Below are 22,876 nucleotides of genomic sequence, written 5' to 3'. Positions count from 1 at the left end.
TTGCGCATCTCTCTGTAGTTTATTGTTGTCTGTCTTCGTTCCACACACACATGCTGACGTCAATGTGTCACACTTAAGGCTAATGATCAGCTGGGCCTTGTAGTAGTGTTATCACTGTCAGGTGACATCGCTCTATCTCTCTTAAGAGGCTGTGAAAAGGATATTGACACACAGACAGACAGAGAGAGCTGTGTGTGTAAATGCAGTATTGTTGCACATATACTGAGCAGCATACACGTCATCCCACCCCTGGTGGTGGTCCTGTGAAGAGCCGGCTGCTGGTGGGAGACTGTTACCATGGTAACTGGGGTCCCTGGCTCCAGCAGGTCCAGTCTGTTTCACTTACCATTACTTTATATATGTGTATCTCTTGCTCTTTCTATGTGTAGTGCTCTCTCTCTCAACTCATTCAAATGAGCTTCATTGCAATCAAAAGTAATTTTATATTGCCAAAGAAACATAAAAAAGGTTTATCAATACTGAACATTGTCGAAAGATAATAATTAAGGTTGTGTCAAAATGGAATGGGCTCATCAGCTTGTGTTGGTTCAGTGAACCTGGCCTCCATATAGTGGACCGCTCCGTCCAATAGGGCGGCTTCGGACTGCAGTAACCACACGCTTTCCCACAGTGTTACATATGGTACCTTTAATACAGCAACATGGGAACAGCAGAGAGCCAGGTCATAAGGTACCTTTAATACAGCAACATGGGAACAGCAGAGAGCCAGGTCATAAGGTACCTTTAATATAGCAACATGGGAACAAAGGAGAAAGCAGAGAGCCAGGTCATAAGGTCATATGGTACCTTTAATATAGCAACATGGGAACAGCAGAGAGCCAGGTCATAAGGTCATATGGTACCTTTAATACAGCAACATGGGAACAGCAGAGAGCCAGGTCATAAGGTCATATGGTACCTTTAATACAGCAACATGGGAACAGCAGAGAGCCAGGTCATAAGGTCATATGGTACCTTTAATACAGCAACATGGGAACAGCAGAGAGCCAGGTCATAAGGTCATATGGTACCTTTAATACAGCAACATGGGAACAGCAGAGAGCCAGGTCATAAGGTCATATGGTACCTTTAATACAGCAACATGGGAACAAAGGAGAGAGCAGAGAGCCAGGTCATAAGGTCATATGGTACCTTTAATACAGCAACATGGGAACAAAGGAGAGAGCAGAGAGCCAGGTCATAAGGTCATATGGTACCTTTAATATAGCAACATGGGAACAAAGGAGAGAGCAGAGAGCCAGGTCATAAGGTCATAAGGTACCTTTAATATAGCAACATGGGAACAAAGGAGAGAGCAGAGAGCCAGGTCATAAGGTCATATGGTACCTTTAATATAGCAACATGGGAACAAAGGAGAGAGCAGAGAGCCAGGTCATAAGGTCATATGGTACCTTTAATATAGCAACATGGGAACAAAGGAGAGAGCAGAGAGCCAGGTCATAAGGTCATAAGGTACCTTTAATATAGCAACATGGGAACAAAGGAGAGAGCAGAGAGCCAGGTCATAAGGTCATATGGTACCTTTAATACAGCAACATGGGAACAAAGGAGAAAGCAGAGAGCCAGGTCATAAGGTCATAAGGTACCTTTAATACAGCAACATGGGAACAGCAGAGAGCCAGGTCATAAGGTCATAAGGTACCTTTAATACAGCAACATGGGAACAGCAGAGAGCCAGGTCATAAGGTCATAAGGTACCTTTAATACAGCAACATGGGAACAAAGGAGAGAGCAGAGAGCCAGGTCATAAGGTCATATGGTACCTTTAATACAGCAACATGGGAACAAAGGAGAAAGCAGAGAGCCAGGTCATAAGGTCATATGGTACCTTTAATACAGCAACATGGGAACAAAGGAGAAAGCAGAGAGCCAGGTCATAAGGTCATATGGTACCTTTAATACAGCAACATGGGAACAGCAGAGAGCCAGGTCATAAGGTCATATGGTACCTTTAATACAGCAACATGGGAACAAAGGAGAAAGCAGAGAGCCAGGTCATAAGGTCATATGGTACCTTTAATACAGCAACATGGGAACAAAGGAGAGAGCAGAGAGCCAGGTCATAAGGTCATATGGTACCTTTAATATAGCAACATGGGAACAAAGGAGAGAGCAGAGAGCCAGGTCATAAGGTCATATGGTACCTTTAATATAGCAACATGGGAACAAAGGAGAGAGCAGAGAGCCAGGTCATAAGGTCATATGGTACCTTTAATATAGCAACATGGGAACAAAGGAGAGAGCAGAGAGCCAGGTCATAAGGTCATAAGGTACCTTTAATATAGCAACATGGGAACAAAGGAGAGAGCAGAGAGCCAGGTCATAAGGTCATATGGTACCTTTAATATAGCAACATGGGAACAAAGGAGAGAGCAGAGAGCCAGGTCATAAGGTCATATGGTACCTTTAATACAGCAACATGGGAACAAAGGAGAAAGCAGAGAGCCAGGTCATAAGGTACCTTTAATATAGCAACATGGGAACAAAGGAGAGAGCAGAGAGCCAGGTCATAAGGTCATATGGTACCTTTAATATAGCAACATGGGAACAAAGGAGAGAGCAGAGAGCCAGGTCATAAGGTCATATGGTACCTTTAATATAGCAACATGGGAACAAAGGAGAGAGCAGAGAGCCAGGTCATAAGGTCATATGGTACCTTTAATATAGCAACATGGGAACAAAGGAGAGAGCAGAGAGCCAGGTCATAAGGTCATATGGTACCTTTAATACAGCAACATGGGAACAAAGGAGAGAGCAGAGAGCCAGGTCATAAGGTCATAAGGTACCTTTAATATAGCAACATGGGAACAAAGGAGAGAGCAGAGAGCCAGGTCATAAGGTCATATGGTACCTTTAATATAGCAACATGGGAACAAAGGAGAGAGCAGAGAGCCAGGTCATAAGGTCATAAGGTACCTTTAATATAGCAACATGGGAACAAAGGAGAGAGCAGAGAGCCAGGTCATAAGGTCATATGGTACCTTTAATATAGCAACATGGGAACAAAGGAGAGAGCAGAGAGCCAGGTCATAAGGTCATATGGTACCTTTAATATAGCAACATGGGAACAAAGGAGAAAGCAGAGAGCCAGGTCATAAGGTCATAAGGTACCTTTAATATAGCAACATGGGAACAAAGGAGAGAGCAGAGAGCCAGGTCATAAGGTCATAAGGTACCTTTAATATAGCAACATGGGAACAAAGGAGAGAGCAGAGAGCCAGGTCATAAGGTCATATGGTACCTTTAATATAGCAACATGGGAACAAAGGAGAAAGCAGAGAGCCAGGTCATAAGGTCATAAGGTACCTTTAATATAGCAACATGGGAACAAAGGAGAAAGCAGAGAGCCAGGTCATAAGGTCATATGGTACCTTTAATATAGCAACATGGGAACAAAGGAGAGAGCAGAGAGCCAGGTCATAAGGTCATATGGTACCTTTAATATAGCAACATGGGAACAAAGGAGAGAGCAGAGAGCCAGGTCATAAGGTCATATGGTACCTTTAATATAGCAACATGGGAACAAAGGAGAGAGCAGAGAGCCAGGTCATAAGGTCATATGGTACCTTTAATATAGCAACATGGGAACAAAGGAGAGAGCAGAGAGCCAGGTCATAAGGTCATATGGTACCTTTAATATAGCAACATGGGAACAAAGGAGAGAGCAGAGAGCCAGGTCATAAGGTCATATGGTACCTTTAATACAGCAACATGGGAACAAAGGAGAAAGCAGAGAGCCAGGTCATAAGGTCATATGGTACCTTTAATATAGCAACATGGGAACAAAGGAGAGAGCAGAGAGCCAGGTCATAAGGTCATATGGTACCTTTAATACAGCAACATGGGAACAAAGGAGAGAGCAGAGAGCCAGGTCATAAGGTCATAAGGTACCTTTAATACAGCAACATGGGAACAAAGGAGAGAGCAGAGAGCCAGGTCATAAGGTCATATGGTACCTTTAATACAGCAACATGGGAACAAAGGAGAGAGCAGAGAGCCAGGTCATAAGGTCATATGGTACCTTTAATACAGCAACATGGGAACAAAGGAGAGAGCAGAGAGCCAGGTCATAAGGTCATAAGGTACCTTTAATATAGCAACATGGGAACAAAGGAGAGAGCAGAGAGCCAGGTCATAAGGTCATATGGTACCTTTAATACAGCAACATGGGAACAAAGGAGAGAGCAGAGAGCCAGGTCATAAGGTCATATGGTACCTTTAATACAGCAACATGGGAACAAAGGAGAGAGCAGAGAGCCAGGTCATAAGGTCATAAGGTACCTTTAATACAGCAACATGGGAACAAAGGAGAGAGCAGAGAGCCAGGTCATAAGGTCATATGGTACCTTTAATATAGCAACATGGGAACAAAGGAGAGAGCAGAGAGCCAGGTCATAAGGTCATATGGTACCTTTAATATAGCAACATGGGAACAAAGGAGAGAGCAGAGAGCCAGGTCATAAGGTCATATGGTACCTTTAATATAGCAACATGGGAACAAAGGAGAGAGCAGAGAGCCAGGTCATAAGGTCATATGGTACCTTTAATATAGCAACATGGGAACAAAGGAGAGAGCAGAGAGCCAGGTCATAAGGTCATATGGTACCTTTAATATAGCAACATGGGAACAAAGGAGAGAGCAGAGAGCCAGGTCATAAGGTCATATGGTACCTTTAATATAGCAACATGGGAACAAAGGAGAGAGCAGAGAGCCAGGTCATAAGGTCATATGGTACCTTTAATATAGCAACATGGGAACAAAGGAGAGAGCAGAGAGCCAGGTCATAAGGTCATATGGTACCTTTAATATAGCAACATGGGAACAAAGGAGAGAGCAGAGAGCCAGGTCATAAGGTCATATGGTACCTTTAATATAGCAACATGGGAACAAAGGAGAGAGCAGAGAGCCAGGTCATAAGGTCATATGGTACCTTTAATATAGCAACATGGGAACAAAGGAGAGAGCAGAGAGCCAGGTCATAAGGTCATATGGTACCTTTAATACAGCAACATGGGAACAAAGGAGAAAGCAGAGAGCCAGGTCATAAGGTCATATGGTACCTTTAATATAGCAACATGGGAACAAAGGAGAGAGCAGAGAGCCAGGTCATAAGGTCATATGGTACCTTTAATATAGCAACATGGGAACAAAGGAGAGAGCAGAGAGCCAGGTCATAAGGTCATAAGGTACCTTTAATACAGCAACATGGGAACAAAGGAGAGAGCAGAGAGCCAGGTCATAAGGTCATATGGTACCTTTAATACAGCAACATGGGAACAAAGGAGAAAGCAGAGAGCCAGGTCATGAGGTACCTTTAATATAGCAACATGGGAACAAAGGAGAGAGCAGAGAGCCAGGTCATAAGGTCATATGGTACCTTTAATATAGCAACATGGGAACAAAGGAGAGAGCAGAGAGCCAGGTCATAAGGTCATATGGTACCTTTAATATAGCAACATGGGAACAAAGGAGAGAGCAGAGAGCCAGGTCATAAGGTCATATGGTACCTTTAATATAGCAACATGGGAACAAAGGAGAGAGCAGAGAGCCAGGTCATAAGGTCATATGGTACCTTTAATATAGCAACATGGGAACAAAGGAGAAAGCAGAGAGCCAGGTCATAAGGTACCTTTAATACAGCAACATGGGAACAAAGGAGAGAGCAGAGAGCCAGGTCATAAGGTCATATGGTACCTTTAATACAGCAACATGGGAACAAAGGAGAGAGCAGAGAGCCAGGTCATAAGGCGATTATAACTTCATGTATTCCGCTGGCTTTTCTTTGGAACTGCGTTGAAACATTAGTTGTATCTGGGAGACAGCAGGTCAGGTTTAGGGTTCAACATTCAGATTCTCTTCATTTAGGATTTATTTTGGACAAGAAGTTGAATCTCATGATTGCATACATGCTACATTGTAGAAAGAAGTGTGTGTGTGTGTGTGTGTGTGTGTGTGTGTGTGTGTGTGTGTGTGTGTGTGTGTGTGTGTGTGTGTGTGTGTGTGTGTGTGTGTGTGTGTGTGTGTGTGTGTGTGTGTGTGTGTGTGTGTGTGTTAGCCGGAGAACCTGCTCTTGGCCAGTAAGATGAAGGGAGCGGCGGTGAAGCTGGCAGACTTTGGCCTGGCCATCGAGGTGCAGGGCGACCAGCAGGCCTGGTTTGGTAAGAAGTCCCACAGACACATGCTTAGCTCACGTGTTCAAGTGCCTTACTGAGCTCATATTCTCCTATTTGTGTTTTTCATCAGGCTTTGCAGGAACTCCTGGCTACCTCTCCCCAGAGGTGCTGAGAAAAGACTCCTATGGCAAACCAGTGGACATATGGGCTTGTGGTGAGTGTCTGCGCGTGTGTACGCATGTGAAAACATCTGCTTATGAATATTTAACGCTTGGTCATTGAGATTATCACTCATCTCCTCATAGCGCCGCTCATTCACAGCGTGTTTGTGTGTGTCAGGTGTGGTCCTGTACATCTTACTGGTGGGCTACCCTCCCTTCTGGGATGAGGATCAACATAAACTCTACCAACAAATCAAGGCTGGCGCTTATGATGTAAGTATGTGTGTGATGTTTAGGGTTCTGTATCAACATTTTAAGTTGTTTATGACATGTTGACGTCATCAACTGAGAGAGTTTGATGTTTACCCTGCATCTTGTAAATGGTCCTCATTTATATAGCGCTTTTATCCAAAAACTGACATTCACCCATTCATGCACACATTCACACACCGACGGCGGAGTCAACCCCTCAGGGCGACAGCCAGTGGGTCAGGAGCAGTCAGGGGGAGGCGTCTCACTCAGGGACACCTCCACACTCCGCTAGGAGGAGCCGGGGATCCAACCAGCAACCTTGTGGTTACCAGCCAACCCGCTCTACCTCCTGAGCTAATGCCGCCCACATCTTGTCCCTGATATTCATCTCTTTATGACTCAATACGTTTAGGAATCTAAACATCTATTGGAGTAGGTAAGATTCTTCATTTGGGTTGAATTAGTTAATACCCGTCATCTGCTCTCAGTGACTGCTCGGCTCTAGAAGTCAACCCGCTGATTTCAGACGGTCCCAGTAAACCTGACCCATCAGGGCCTCCTTTCCCTGATGGGTTCTGTGAATCCATCTTGTTTATCACATGCGTGTGCACAGCCTTATCATAGCACCACAACAGAGGGCAACCCTTCTCAAGGACGTAGGAATGAGGAAGGGCAAGCGTTCCAGAATCCAGCTATTCCTCCTTTCTGCTCACTCTGCACTAGGGATGTCACCAGATCCGATACTTCGGTACCAAGTCGATACCAAAATTCTAAAAACGTGACGGTACTCGCTTTTCTTAGTACCGTAGGTACCGAGGATGCAATTCCTCCGGACGTCACGTGGGCAGCATATACACCTACACGGGAACATGGAAGACGGCAGCTGCAGCGAGTGCGACGGCTCCGCCTCGACTCGTCGATACAAAGAATAACAAGAGTCGTGTCTGGAAGTACTTTGCGTTTGGAACGCTGCGCCGCGCGACTGTTTCAGACGGGACCCGTTTCAGTGTTGCTCTTCTAAACACGCATGGTACGACTGCGTTCGGCATCACTTACTTGATGTTGTTTTGATTGAAGATCGGCAGGTTGTAGTGGGTGCGGCGGTGAATGTGTGCGTGCGTGCGCACGTGTGTCTGTTGCGAGCGTATGCAATTTCAAAGTAACAAACCAACTCAAAGCCGATGCATGCATCCAAAACTATTCGTTCAAAACCAAATAAACAAATCAAAAACAGCGTTGCTTATTCGCTTCAAATACTTTTTCTTTTCAAAACTTGGTAATTAATACGGAGCGGTACCGAGCGGTTGAAAACAATGTTGGCGTCTCCTGTGGCTGCCTTGCGCACCTGCGTTATATTACTTAATATTAGGTTGGAAGTTATGTTTTAAACCCCGCCATGCACGCAAGTGTAAACGCGAGCCGCATAGCTGCATGACTGCCTGCTTTCAGCGCGTATTTTTATTTCTTTTTTTATTACTTGAACGCTACATACCACTGTTCTTTTTTTGTAATGTTAATAGTGGTTTATTTTTATTCATTACTTGAAGGCTACATGCCAGTGCCACTGTTTTTTGTAATGTTTAAATGTTTTTAATAAATAAAGTACATGGGTTTATTGTTTTGTTTTTGACCGTGGTATCAAATTGGGTATCGAGAATCGTGGAATTTCACTGGTATTGGTATCGACTACTAAATTTCTGGTATGGTGACATCCCTACTCTGTACACCTCTGGATGTACCTTTAGTGGTCACAGGTCTGATCCTCTGTATGGCGTGTGGCTCAGTTCCCCTCCCCAGAGTGGGACACGGTGACCCCTGAGGCCAAGAACCTGATCAACCAGATGCTGACCATCAACCCCGCTAAGAGGATCAGCGCCGAGCAGGCCCTGCAGCACCCCTGGGTCTGCGTAAGTCTGACCACGCTGCTCAGCCTGGTCTCCACTGTTCTACACCACCATTATCCTTCAGACAAAACCATTATCCTTCAGACAAACGCCACCATTATCCTTCAGACAAACACCACCATTATCCTTCAGACAAACACCACCATTATCCTTCAGACAAACGCCATTATCCTTCAGACAAACACCATTATCCTTCAGACAAACACCACTATCCTTCAGACAAACACCACCACTATCCTTCAGACAAAACCATTATCCTTCAGACAAACACCACCATTATCCTTCAGACAAACGCCACCACTATCCTTCAGACAAACACCATTATCCTTCAGACAAACACCACCACTATCCTTCAGACAAACACCATTATCCTTCAGACAAACACCATTATCCTTCAGACAAACACCACTATCCTTCAGACAAACACCACCACTATCCTTCAGACAAACACCATTATCATTCAGACAAACACCATTATCCTTCAGACAAACACCATTATCCTTCAGACAAACACCATTATCCTTCAGACAAAACCATTATCCTTCAGACAAACACCACCACTATCCTTCAGACAAACACCACCATTATCCTTCAGACAAACACCATTATCCTTCAGACAAACACCATTATCCTTCAGACAAAACCATTATCCTTCAGACAAACACCACCACTATCCTTCAGACAAACACCACCATTATCCTTCAGACAAACACCATTATCCTTCAGACAAACACCATTATCCTTCAGACAAACACCATTATCCTTCAGACAAACACCACCACTATCCTTCAGACAAACACCACCATTATCCTTCAGACAAACACCATTATCCTTCAGACAAACACCACCATTATCCTTCAGACAAACACCACCATTATCCTTCAGACAAACACCACCATTATCCTTCAGACAAAACCATTATCCTTCAGACAAAACCACTATCCTTCAGACAAACACCACCATTATCCTTCAGACAAAACCATTATCCTTCAGACAAACACCATTATCCTTCAGACAAACACCATTATCCTTCAGACAAACACCACCACTATCCTTCAGACAAACACCATTATCCTTCAGACAAACACCATTATCCTTCAGACAAACACCACCATTATCCTTTAGACAAACACCACCACTATCCTTCAGACAAACACCACCATTATCCTTCAGACAAAACCATTATCCTTCAGACAAACACAACCATTATCCTTCAGACAAACGCCACCACTATCCTTCAGACAAACACCATTATCCTTCAGACAAACACCACCATTATCCTTCAGACAAAACCATTATCCTTCAGACAAACAATCAGAAATAGACCTTTGTGCGATTAAATGATGTTTATTGACAACCTGGTAGTGCCTCCTGGTCCCGCGGGCCCTGAGTCGGCGCTGAGGGGATCCTCTGGAACCGGCCCCTACTGCTTTTCCCTTCATGGGCCCAAGCCCTCTGGATGAGTTGTTGTTTGTTGTTGTTTGTCTGCGGACGTGTACATGACTTTTTGTTTTCTCTCCTGCTTCCTAGCAACGCTCCACCGTGGCGTCCATGATCCACCGGCAGGAGACGGTGGAATGCCTCCGCAAATTCAACGCCCGGAGGAAGCTTAAAGTGAGCATGGCATGCTCAAACGCAAGCACACACACACACGCACACACTAGCATGTGTTTCCATGGAAAATGTTCCCACAACACCATTCCCCATGTCCTTCCAGGGGGCCATCCTCACCACCATGCTGGTCTCCAGGAACTTCTCAGGTGAGGACCATCGCTGTACCTCTGGTTTAGGTCCTAGTGGGGGGGCTTCAGAGGACCACCTGTCCCTTCCCCCCCTTTTTCAACGGTTCTCCTGAAGGATGATAATCTATTCCTATCTATTATATATTATATTATATTATAACCTCTCACCTCTGCTTCCTACTCAGAGGAAGTAGTGGTCGCCCTCAAAATAGGAGAATCCTCCAGTTTTATTTTGTTCTTACCCGAACTGAAAACTAAAAATAGATGAAATACAACATCTGAATTTAGCGTTAATATAGTGTCAATCGTCTTTAAAAACATTCATTTAGCTTATGCCTTTGTCCAATGTGACTCACAATAAGTGCAGTCAACAATAGAAACCTGAAAGTGAATTGGATGAAATGACCCTTGTTGAAATAGGTGCTGAATTCTAATTGTTGTATCTTTATTGCCATGTTTTTCAATGGAAAGTAAGTGTGGGTATTTCAAATCAGGGTGAATCACCTGAGTGTGGGTATGCTCATGTCTGTGTGTGCTTTATTGGTTTACATCCTTTTTATATTTTCATTCACGTTTCTTTTTACATTTTGGGCACATTAACAATACTGTAACACAGACAAAAGGATGCTTCAACATGTTATTCTACCTGAACCAATCAGCTCCCAGACAGCAGCTTGACATCACTCTGCTCTCCATGTTTCAGCATGCAAGAGCTTACTGAACAAGAAGGACGGTGTGAAGGTATGTCCACTTTTCTATTCCTGTACAGAACAGTGACCATGAGCGGTGAGCGTTGCCCTGCTGGACCCTGTAGAGCTGTACACCTCTTCCTCTAGGCGTCTTCACTATCTTTTGGGGGGCGGCATTAGCTCAGGAGGTGGAGCGGGTTGGCTGGTAACCGCAAGGTTGCTGGTTCGATCCCCGGCTCCTCCTAGCTGAGTGTGGAGGTGTCCCTGAGAGAGACGCCCTCACCCTGACTGCTCCTCCTAGAGGAGTGTGGAGGTGTCCCTGAGCGAGACGCCTCCCCCTGACTGCTCCTCCTAGAGGAGTGTGGAGGTGTCCCTGAGAGAGACGCCTCCCCCTGACTGCTCCTCCTAGAGGAGTGTGGAGGTGTCCCTGAGAGAGACGCCCTCACCCTGACTGCTCCTCCTAGAGGAGTGTGGAGGTGTCCCTGAGAGAGACGCCCTCACCCTGACTGCTCCTCCTAGAGGAGTGTGGAGGTGTCCCTGAGCGAGACGCCTCCCCCTGACTGCTCCTCCTAGAGGAGTGTGGAGGTGTCCCTGAGCGAGACGCCCTCACCCTGACTGCTCCTGACCCGCTGGCTGTCGCCCTGCGTGGTCGACTCCGCCGTCGGTGTGTGAATGTGGGCATGAATGGGTGAATGTCAACACTGTAGAGCGCTTTGGATAAAAGCACTGTATAAATGAGGACCATTTACCATTTATATATCTTTTGATCCATTTCTGGTGTGATGAATTGATTGATTGTAAAGCACTTCTCCCCTCGCTGCAGAGCGGTGAGCGTTCTCAGGATGTAGGGTTCAAGGGTCCACATTGACAGTGCATGCAGTGAAGGGCCTAGATCCGCCAGGGCCCCAAACTAAGTCTGGAAAAATCTAAAAGCCAATGCAATTATGTTTAAGAATTGATATACAACCAAAAGTAGACCTTTATTTAAATGCAGGCAATGAAATACATTTATTTATTTAAAAAGTGTAAAAATATAAAATCAAAACTTGCCTACTGAATTGGTTAAAGCAGTCCATTCAGTCCATTGGCTTCCAATCAGTAAAGCCCCCCCTTATGCCTCTTTCTCCATCCGTTCCTTTATTAGTCCTTACTTCCTAGGTTGCACTTCCTCACAGTTTTGATTGGTTCTTTTTTGCCAAGCACTCCTGGTTTTTCCCACCTCCTCCTCCTCCTCCTCCATCGCTTTCTGTTTCAGAAAACTGATTCAGAAACTGAATTCCTGCTCCAGTGTTTGTTTAATGGTGAGATGGGCTCAGACTGTACATCTTTTTCTTTACTTTCACTCAGTTACATTATTCTCTGATCATCTATTTCTTTTTCTATTTTGTTCCCTAGTCTTTCCCCTTCTTCTCTGGTTTTTGTTCTTTGAGATACACGACAGTTTGACCTTCTTTTTTCATGTCTTTTTAATTTTGTTTTGAATCTTCACCTCCATTCATCACCACCATATTGGAATAATGCCATCAAAACCATCTTCATTTCTGACATTCTCAAAAACACTCTCGCTAGTCTTTGTATTCTTCTTCTGATCATATGAATGACAAGCTGTCCTATCTACAAAATCCTCACAATTCCAAATTTAGAAATTAAAGAAATATTCTGAACAGCATTAACTCATCATGTAGTTCCTGAAGTCCAGAAGGCTGAGGTTTTCTCCTCAGTCCTGTCTGAATCATCCCCGGGTCCCATGTCTGTCAGCCCAGAGCTGGAGCACAGGGCCAGGGCCCTCTCATGAGGTTAAGGCCCTCCCCCCTTAACAACAACACTTGCTCTGAGCGCCCTTAGCTGCAAGTCAGCTCCCGAGCTGGCTAGCGTTCAAGGGCTGAGTTTAAGGGAAGAACAGCCCTCCCCCTTGATCCCCTAAGTATTGGGACACCCTACCCCTTCACGGGAACGCTCTAAATCTAGGGTTAGGGCTCAAACCTAGGGTTAGGGCCCAAATCTAGAGTTAGGGCTCAAATCTAGAGTTAGGGCTCAAATCTAGGGGAAGGGGGAGAATTGGGACAGGGCCTATGTGTCAAGGTATTCTACCGCAGCTGTGGTGGATACTAGAATAATTGATCAATACAAAAACAAATGATTGGGTGCAGAACATCAGCTTCTTCATATTAAGATCAATCATCAGAAAACTGGCGCGTAGACTGATTGGTGTCTTTCTGGTGTCTAAACAGTTGACCATGTGGTAAAGGTTGGGCTGTAGAGGAGTGGAAGACTTGAGGACGCCATGAAGCGGGGTCTTATATGTCTGCATATTTTATTGTCTGTTTGCAATTGTCTGTCAATTCGTTCCTACTATGTGTTACTGTATCTTCGGAGTCACCTCTGTTGTTTTTTAATTAATTAATTAATTAATTAATTAAATTAATTGATTTTAATGTTTTTTAATAGTTTATACATTCATTTTGTGTAATTTTAGGTTGCCTTTTGAATATCTGGCCGGGGACACTGGATGTGAACTAGCCTCTTAGGCTGACTCTGGCTCACTTACAGTTTGACTGCTGATTAGCGTGCAATGTCCCTGAAATAAACCAATACATAAATAAATAAAATAAAAGTATCCCACCTAACGGAAAAAAGAAACCGGTTCAGGTTTCATAAATCATTGACATGGTGGATGGGGAAGATTGCAGTCCCTTCCTCGTCAAGGCTTTTCACTGCATGCAGAGGGGTGTAGATACTATCATATACAGCATGTGTACTGCACATTATCTGTCTGCTAACGGGCAGTTCACAGAGGGGGACGTTGTAGATACTATCATATACAGCATGTGTACTGCACATTATCTGTCTGCTAACGGGCAGTTCACAGAGGGGGACGTTGTAGATACTATCATATACAGCATGTGTACTGCACATTATCTGTCTGCTAACGGGCAGTTCACAGAGGGGGACGTTGTAGATACTATCATATACAGCATGTGTACTGCACATTATCTGTCTGCTAACGGGCAGTTCACAGAGGGGGACGTTGTAGATACTATCATATACAGCATGTGTACTGCACATTATCTGTCTGCTAACGGGCAGTTGCTGTATTAGGTGGTGCTGTTTTATTGATGTGGCCTCTTGGTGTTATTAGTGTTGTAATTGATTTGATCTGTCTGTTGCAGAGCTTGACATTTGGGATTGATTTGATTATTGTATGAAAGTTATACAAATGTGATGTTGTTGATTTATTTGATTCTTTCATTGTGCAATTATTTATGATACTGTAGCTTCATGTTGGGGAGGCATTCCCTAAGACACACACACACACACACACACACACACACACACACACACACACACACACACACACACACACACACACACACTCTGTATATGTGGATACAAACGTGGCTGTATCCAAGCCATATCTAAATCTGCATATCATCCACACAAAGCACAGTGTATTTACCATTTACCACCCAGAGGTATAGACGTGTGTTTCTGTGTTTCTGTGCCCTAGTCGCAGGCGGACGGCAGTAAGAACAGTGTAGTGAGCAGCAGCAGCACCAAAGACAGCAGCATGTCATCGTCAGCACCAATGGTACGTCAGCTCTTACTCTGGTCATCACCTCTTCATGCTCATTGGCTCATTGTTTAGTTTGTATCCCAGTGCAATGTCATCTACAGATTTTATAATGTAGATTGACTTATTTGATGTGTGTTTCGACACCAACACACACTTACACCAACACACACTTACACCAACACACACTTACACCAACACACACTTACACCAACACACACTTACACCAACACACACTTACACCAACACACACTTACACCAACACACACTTACACCAACACACACTTACACCAACACACACTTACACCAACATAGGGTTCTCTGACATTGACAGACGAAGGGTTGAGTCGTTCCTGATGCTGGTGACCACATCACCAGAGTCATTGAGAAAGTTAATTTTCCTATTTGAATGAGGGGGTTATCATGTGGTTTATTGAGCACGTATATCAGTGGCAGAATGATGTCGTCCCTACAGAGCAAGGTGCACTGCCTTCTGCCAGCTCAGGGTTTAGGGTTAAAGAAAATCATTCTAGAATGGCAATGCTGTGGCATTAAGCTCAGCCCTTCGCCTGTTTATGATCCTGATGCAACAAAACAACACATAAACATACTACATCCACTGTGCATCCCTGGTCCTGCCGTCCCTAGCCTCTGGTTGCCAGGACAACGGTAACAACCAACCAACCTGCTTCAAAGTAAAAGCGTTGGCATGAAGATCTTTTATACAAACTGCTCACAACTGAGGGTTGTGTTGTATTGGTGTAGTATTGGTGGTGTAGTGTGGGGGTTGTGTTGTATTGGTGTAGTATTGGTGGTGTAGTGTGGGGGTTGTGTTGGTGTAGTATTGGTGGTGTAGTGTGGGGGTTGTGTTGGTGTAGTATTGGTGGTGTAGTGTGGGGGTTGTGTTGTATTGGTGTAGTATTGGTGGTGTAGTGTGGGGGTTGTGTTGGTGTAGTATTGGTGGTGTAGTGTGGGGGTTGTGTTGTATTGGTGTAGTATTGGTGGTGTAGTGTGGGGGTTGTGTTGGTGTAGTATTGGTGGTGTAGTGTGGGGGTTGTGTTGTATTGGTGTAGTATTGAAGCCAGCTACCTTGTGATATTTACATTTTGATTTGCCTTTAGTTTATCAGATGCTTTTATCCAAAGCGACTCACAAAAAGTATGTCTGAAGGTAGATAGGATAAGGTGCTACACAACTCTACACTGCTACACAGTGCTGTAACTAAGTGCAACACACAATAAGTGTGTACATTAAGGGCCAGGACGTACAACACACAATAAGTGTGTACATTAAGGGCCAGGACGTACAACACACAATAAGTGCGTACATTAAGGGCCAGGACGTACAACATACAATAAGTGTGTACATTAAGGGCCAGGACGTACAACACACAATAAGTGCGTACATTAAGGGCCAGGACGTACAACACACAATAAGTGCGTACATTAAGGGCCAGGACGTACAACATACAATAAGTGTGTACATTAAGGGCCAGGACGTACAACACACAATAAGTGCGTACATTAAGGGCCAGGACGTACAACATACAATAAGTGTGTACATTAAGGGCCAGGACGTACAACACACAATAAGTGTGTACATTAAGGGCCAGGACGTCCACCATACAATAAGTGTGTACATTAAATGCCAGGACGTACAACACACAATAAGTGTGTACATTAAGGGCCAGGACGTCCACCATACAATAAGTGTGTACATTAAGGGCCAGGACGTACAACACACAATAAGTGCGTACATTAAATATCTTTTTGCTGATGAGGGGGATTATGATACGGGTGTGCATTCGTAAAGTGTCATCCCGGTGAAAATTTAAGCCAGGGTCTTTTTCGGCATGAAGACCCATAAAATAAGCCCTCCAGACACTTTCGTTGATAATCGAGTATAGAGCTTGCCCCAAGTTGCCGGAGCAATGTAACAGCCCAAATGGCTTCCATGTTGTTGGCTAGGGGCACAGCCAACGCTTCCACATCTGCACATTTAACCGCTAATGTAGCTCAGAGTTAGCGTAGTTAGCGTAGAGGGAGTTAAAAAGACTGTTTCAGTCTTTATACTAAGAGTTTATACTTTTTAAGACTTTGTTTTAGTCTGTGCCTTACCCGTAGGTCCATGTTTCCAAGAAGTCCACACAAGTTGATTACCGGCTACCGTAAATAATATAATAGAGGCGCCAACAGATTTAACTTAACAATCTCCTCTCTTGATACTTGGCTGTTTTAAATCTGTTGGCGCCTCTATTATATTATTTACGACCATTGGTCTTTTACATGCCTGTTTTGTATGTAATGTCTTTTAATGTCATCTCATTGAAGACCCATTTTCTGCTGCTGTCAGTGTGTTCTTTACACAGACCTTGTGAGGTTTGTGTATGAGAGATAGATGAGAGGTTCCTTGTACATAACCTCATAGTTAATAATCAGAACCAATAAGTCCGATAACATGACGAATAGCCCAGATAACATAGCCTATATAATTTCAGTGCCCCGCTCCCACTAACGCTAAATTAAATTACGCTTATTGTAACCCTAAAAGTACACATCATACAATCAATTACAATACATGAGTTCATAACCGCACGCGTATATAGAAAATGTTTTTATTATTATTATGTTACACCTTTCCTGCTGTCGGCTCCCAGACCGTAGTCGAGAGCACAGGGGAGACGTTGATGTTCTCTCGGGGCTAACACCCTTCCCTATGACCGGCAGTGGGTCTGCTTATAGGTCGGAATATGGTCAGAATGAAGCGGCCGCCGATTATATACAGGCTGGGTATTTTATTCTTAGTTTCACTAACTTTACAGTAGGGCCTACACGTTGGCACAGACACAACCGGACTCGTTCGTTACCTCACTAAACTGACACACGCTACCGCTCGCTCTCCTCGCTCGTCCACTCACTCACACACACACACACTGCCATTCCCGCGCACACATATACGCTACGCTACTCTCGTAACACAGTTAGCTAAACATTATAGGGTCCCGGCCTTCCACTCCCTGTAACTACATTTGTCCCAGTGTTTGTTGCTGCTCCGCAGCTGTCTGCGGTCAGACCAGAACACACCTGAGTGACAGGAGCCGTCGTGGACCCTACATCATATCCCGCCCCTTGGAAGCCAGCCCCCCCATAACCCCCGTTGATTCTACTGATGTCTGCGCGACAATGTCATGATCTTAGGTCATGATCATATATATGTATATGTGTGTGTTATCGGTTATCGGTATCGGCCTTTAGGAGCTGAAAGTTATCGGTTATCGGTATCGGTTAAAAAAAAAGTTATCGTGCATCCCTAATTATTTCAAATAACCCTGCCTCGTTAAATCAATGAGCTTGATGTTTTGCTTTCACGAATAGGTTATAGGCTGTGTCACTACCAACTCTGTCTGTGCGCATCTCTCAGAGTGACGTAACTAGGGTTACCACCAAACGGTGATTAAAGAAAAAAAGAGTCAAGTTGATTACAAAAGTAACTTATTAATTATAAGTCTAAACTGTGGAAAATAGAAAGATATGGGGGGCGGTCGATGGCAACCTCCATAGCAACCATGACAGTCACGTGACGTGGACGCGGGCCCAGATAAGAATAGGCCAAAACGTTGGCGTGTCACATGTTCAGAGCCCTTATTGTAATGCGATTTCCACTGTGGGCCAACGTAGTTATACTACACTCTGGTGTGAGACTGGGTTGGTTTTAGTTTCAGTTTTTGACGGTCTGCTGCAAAAATCATGTAAATGGGATTGTTGTTTTGACGAATCCATAACTAGAGCGTGCACTGCGCAGCCCCCCCCCCCCCTTCTGAAGTCTCCCCATTGAAATGCATTGGTTTAATATTAAATTAATTAAATATTAAAATATGTATTATACATATATAAATATAAAATGATTTAGTTATATTATAAGTAGACCATGTAGCTTTTATTCAATTATTGTTATAACAAGATCAGTATGTGACCATTGACGATCCACTTCCACCAGTCCAACCAACGCAGAGGGAATATGAGCGTCATTAACTTGCATTGGAGCAAAACCCGTGGCCACATCACAGACATCTCAGTGATTCCTGAGGCCACCACAGATTTAGAGTGAAGCGGCCGTGGTGGTTTCAGGGATCCCTGTGAGAGCAGGTTGCTATAGACATTGTGCTGCACGTCAGACTGTGTGTGGTCTCATCAATGTGTCCTACCTCCCCCCCAGGAAGCCCAGACTACTGTTGTGCACAACCCAGCTGATGGCACCAAGGTAAGCCGGTGAGGATCAACACATCCTGTTGAGCTGTGGTACTGTGTCTACTCTTCTACTGTTGGAACTTAAAGCCCCGTATGACAAGTGGAAAAAACTGGCAATCAACGAAAATGTAAAACTAGTATATGGGTTTGTTCTGACTTTTTAAAGCACTGGGGTGTGGTGAGATGCTGTTGCATCTCTCTGCTGGCCTTGCTGGTTTGTGCACCTTGGACCAGGGAGTTCCTCCGTCTGTCTGAGAGGTTGATTCACTCACCTTTCTGTTTATTGTGTTCCCTCCTGGCAGGGTTCAATGGAGAGCTGTAACAATATGGACGAGGAGGAGGTCAAAGGTTGCAAAGGTACTTCCACTTTCTAGGCTTCCTTTTCCCCATCATATGGAGGGTGCTCTCTAGATAGACATGTAGCTCTCTGGGTGGTCAAAGAGCCCAGCTCTATACATTGAATGATTGGTTGGTCTAGTAGTTGGTAGGCTTTGGTCTTTCTTGGGCCAAACATTGCTATTTGCCTTGTCTGAGTGGACACTCCAACATACAGTAGTTAGACTGTTAGACTGGGAGGTTAAAGGACATCAATACAGTACATAGAGCTACGTCTATGTTTACACTGCTATGGCCGTAAAAGGTGGGATTCTGTCATCTTTCAAGGTACAATTTGATCATTTGATGGTCAATTGCTATTCCAGCCCTCATCTGCTCTCTTTAAGACAGTCTGGTTTCCGAAAGGAACATAGCACCATCTCAGCGTCACTGAAAGTTGTAAATGATATCATTGAGGCACAGGACAGCAAAAAGACATGTGGAGCCCTTTTTATTGATCTCTCCAAATCATTCGATACGGTGAACCATTGTATTTTAAAACAGAGACTGCTCAACATTGGTGTTTCTGAGAGGGCTGCTGGTTGGTTTGAAAATGATCTCTCAGACAGGACTCAGTGTTTCACCTTTGATGGTGTCTCTTCTAGTCTACTCCATGTTGTTTCAGGGGTCCCACAAGGCTCTGTGTTGGGCCCACTTTTATTTACCATCTATTTAAATGATCTGGGTTCCAATGTCCCCAACGCACAATTCCATCTGTATGCTGATGACACAGCCATTTACAGTTCTGGTGACACCGTTAAACAGACCTTTGAGAACCTGCAGGCTGCCTTTGACACTGTACAATCTCGGCTATCTGAATTGAAACTTATATATATATATATATATATATATATATATATATTATATATGTATTGAATGCAACTAAAACCAAGATGGTCCTGTTCTCAAATACTAGGAACTCTACAGCTATTCTTCCTAACATTGTCACCCTACAGGGAAGCCTGATAGAGTGTGTGGCTGAGTACAAGTACTTAGGATTTATACTTGATGACCACTTGACCTTTAAGGTACATATCCAAAATCTAGTCAGGAAACTTAGACTAAAACTAGGGTTTTACTTTAGGAACAAGGCGTGCTTCTCTCCTGCCACAAGGAAGAAGCTGGTTGAGGCTACTTTCCTTCCCCTTATTGATTACAGTGATTTTTCATACATGCACACCCCTACCAAATATCTGCACCATCTAGATTCCGCTTATTATGGCGCGCTGAGATTTATTACAGGGTGCATACGCATCATTGCACCCTGTATAATCTAGTCCAGTGGCCCTCCTTAGCTCAGCGCAGGCTAACCCACTGGCGTTTGTTTATTTATTTATAAATCCATCATTGGGATGTTGCCCCCATATCTATGTAGGTTTATGTCCTTCAAGTCCAGCGCTCGCTGCGGTCTAACGCTAGTCTCCAGCTCTCTGTGGCTAGGGCTCGCACAGAGCTGGTCTCAACCCCCTTGGCCTGGAGCTGCAGAGTCTCCTTGGGGAAGGTGCTAGTGAAGGTCTGGAGGCACCTGTTCCTGCTAGGTCTGTTCTGTTGGGAAGGGTCTAGTGAAGGTCTGGAGGCACCTGTTCCTGCTAGGTCTGTTCTGTTGGGAAGGGTCTAGTGAAGGTCTGGAGGCACCTGTTCCTGCTAGGTCTGTTCTGTTGGGAAGGGTCTAGTGAAGGGTCTGGAGGCACCTGTTCCTGCTAGGTCTGTTCTGTTGGGAAGGGTCTAGTGAAGGGTCTGGAGGCACCTGTTCCTGCTAGGTCTGTTCTGTTGGGAAGGGTCTAGTGAAGGGTCTGGAGGCACCTGTTCCTGCTAGGTCTGTTCTGTTGGGAAGGGTCTAGTGAAGGTCTGGAGGCACCTGTTCCTGCTAGGTCTGTTCTGTTGGGAAGGGTCTAGTGAAGGTCTGGAGGCACCTGTTCCTGCTAGGTCTGTTCTGTTGGGAAGGGTCTAGTGAAGGGTCTGGAGGCACCTGTTCCTGCTAGGTCTGTTCTGTTGGGAAGGGTCTAGTGAAGGGTCTGGAGGCACCTGTTCCTGCTAGGTCTGTTCTGTTGGGAAGGGTCTAGTGAAGGGTCTGGAGGCACCTGTTCCTGCTAGGTCTGTTCTGTTGGGAAGGGTCTAGTGAAGGGTCTGGAGGCACCTGTTCCTGCTAGGTCTGTTCTGTTGGGAAGGGTCTAGTGAAGGGTCTGGAGGCACCTGTTCCTGCTAGGTCTGTTCTGTTGGGAAGGGTCTAGTGAAGGTCTGGAGGCACCTGTTCCTGCTAGGTCTGTTCTGTTGGGAAGGGTCTAGTGAAGGGTCTGGAGGCACCTGTTCCTGCTAGGTCTGTTCTGTTGGGAAGGGTCTAGTGAAGGGTCTGGAGGCACCTGTTCCTGCTAGGTCTGTTCTGTTTTTATTTATTTATTGTGATGTTCAATGTATTTTATTGTCTGTTTTATGAGCAACTATGGCGGCCTTCTTGGCCAGGGCTCCTTCGAAAAAGAGACTTGTTCTCAAAGGACTTCCCTGGTAAAATAAAGGATAAATAAAATAAATAGAAATGTAAGACCTTCTGAGGTGAATGAATTGAAAAGGATTCTAAACTAAACGGCTCTCCCTGCTGGCTAGGGTCCAACTCGCAGGTAAAATGACTTCATTTAATTTCCCAATATAAACATACAAGGGGGTATCTTGATGAAAACACATTTATTTTAGGACGCTTGTATCAAGTATTTGATTGCTTTTAGTTTGGTATATGATATAAATACACAGTGGGTCAAAGTCAGTTCTACTTGTGAAACGTTATATTTAGTCACTACTTCATATAGTTAGATTGTGTACACGCGTCTGCAGGCCTCCCTGGGGGACATGCTTTAGTTGTTTTACTAAAGCATGTCCTTAAATGGACATGCTTTAGTTTAAAACCCACATGATAACCCACACGTGTGATACACTCATTAGAGATGCATGAGTAAAGCAATTTGAGACGGCATGTATTGTATCCATGTATTGGCAGTTTTTGATTGGTGGCTCGAGTAGAACTTCATTTCTAACTGTGCACACATCTGTAAAAGGCGGCCCTGAACAAGCAGATACCATGAGCCCTTCACACATCGCTAGCCTCTTGACATGACCGGCGACATTGGGAGGTATTCCTATGCTTTAAAAGTGCCTTCCCCTGGAGGCTGCCTCTGCTGCCCCCTTGTGGCCCTTTGGCTGTAATGCATGGACCAGTACTCCATAGGCTATATGAGAGCCAGCTGGGCCATGTGGGGGTCCGACCTGTGTGGATTCGATCTACACAGTTTGGAGGGGCAGTTTGCAGTGTTGGTGAACCTCCACGAGTGAGCCTCGTGTCTGCCCCGTATAACAGGCTCAGGTCAGCTGTGAGGCTTCATGTTATAACAGGCTCAGGTCCTCTGTGAGGCTTCATGTTATAACAGGCTCAGGTCCTCTGTGAGGCTTCATGTTATAACAGGCTCAGGTCAGCTGTGAGGCTTCATGTTATAACAGGCTCAGGTCCTCTGTGAGGCTTCATGTTATAACAGGCTCAGGTCCTCTGTGAGGCTTCATGTTATAACAGGCTCAGGTCCTCTGTGAGGCTTCATGTTATAACAGGCTCAGGTCCTCTGTGAGGCTTCATGTTATAACAGGCTCAGGTCCTCTGTGAGGCTTCATGTTATAACAGGCTCAGGTCCTCTGTGAGGCTTCATGTTATAACAGGCTCAGGTCCTCTGTGAGGCTTCATGTTATAACAGGCTCAGGTCCTCTGTGAGGCTTCATGTTATAACAGGCTCAGGTCCTCTGTGAGGCTTCATGTTATAACA

At 44.7% G+C, this 22,876-nt stretch overlaps 1 protein-coding gene across 1 annotated transcript in view; it reads left to right on the top strand.

Annotated features, from left to right (window-relative positions):
* LOC311350289 (calcium/calmodulin-dependent protein kinase type II subunit gamma-like) overlaps positions 1-22,876 on the top strand; it is a 48,643-nt gene that overhangs the window by 15,487 nt on the left and 10,280 nt on the right. Inside the window, exons 7-16 of the mRNA XM_084470287.1 lie at positions 6,078-6,180; positions 6,266-6,349; positions 6,475-6,569; positions 8,333-8,455; positions 9,983-10,066; positions 10,170-10,212; positions 10,898-10,935; positions 14,392-14,472; positions 18,670-18,714; positions 19,004-19,058. Of these exons, the coding sequence (XP_084326413.1) occupies positions 6,078-6,180; positions 6,266-6,349; positions 6,475-6,569; positions 8,333-8,455; positions 9,983-10,066; positions 10,170-10,212; positions 10,898-10,935; positions 14,392-14,472; positions 18,670-18,714; positions 19,004-19,058 (751 nt within the window). The remainder of the gene's footprint in view (positions 1-6,077; positions 6,181-6,265; positions 6,350-6,474; positions 6,570-8,332; positions 8,456-9,982; positions 10,067-10,169; positions 10,213-10,897; positions 10,936-14,391; positions 14,473-18,669; positions 18,715-19,003; positions 19,059-22,876) is intronic.

The sequence above is a fragment of the Micromesistius poutassou genome (genome assembly GCF_964030765.1).
Source record: "Micromesistius poutassou genome assembly, chromosome: 7".
NCBI lineage: Eukaryota > Metazoa > Chordata > Actinopteri > Gadiformes > Gadidae > Micromesistius > Micromesistius poutassou.
The sequence above is the reverse complement of the archived record's forward strand: the minus strand, read 5'-3'. Positions and strand labels throughout refer to the sequence as shown.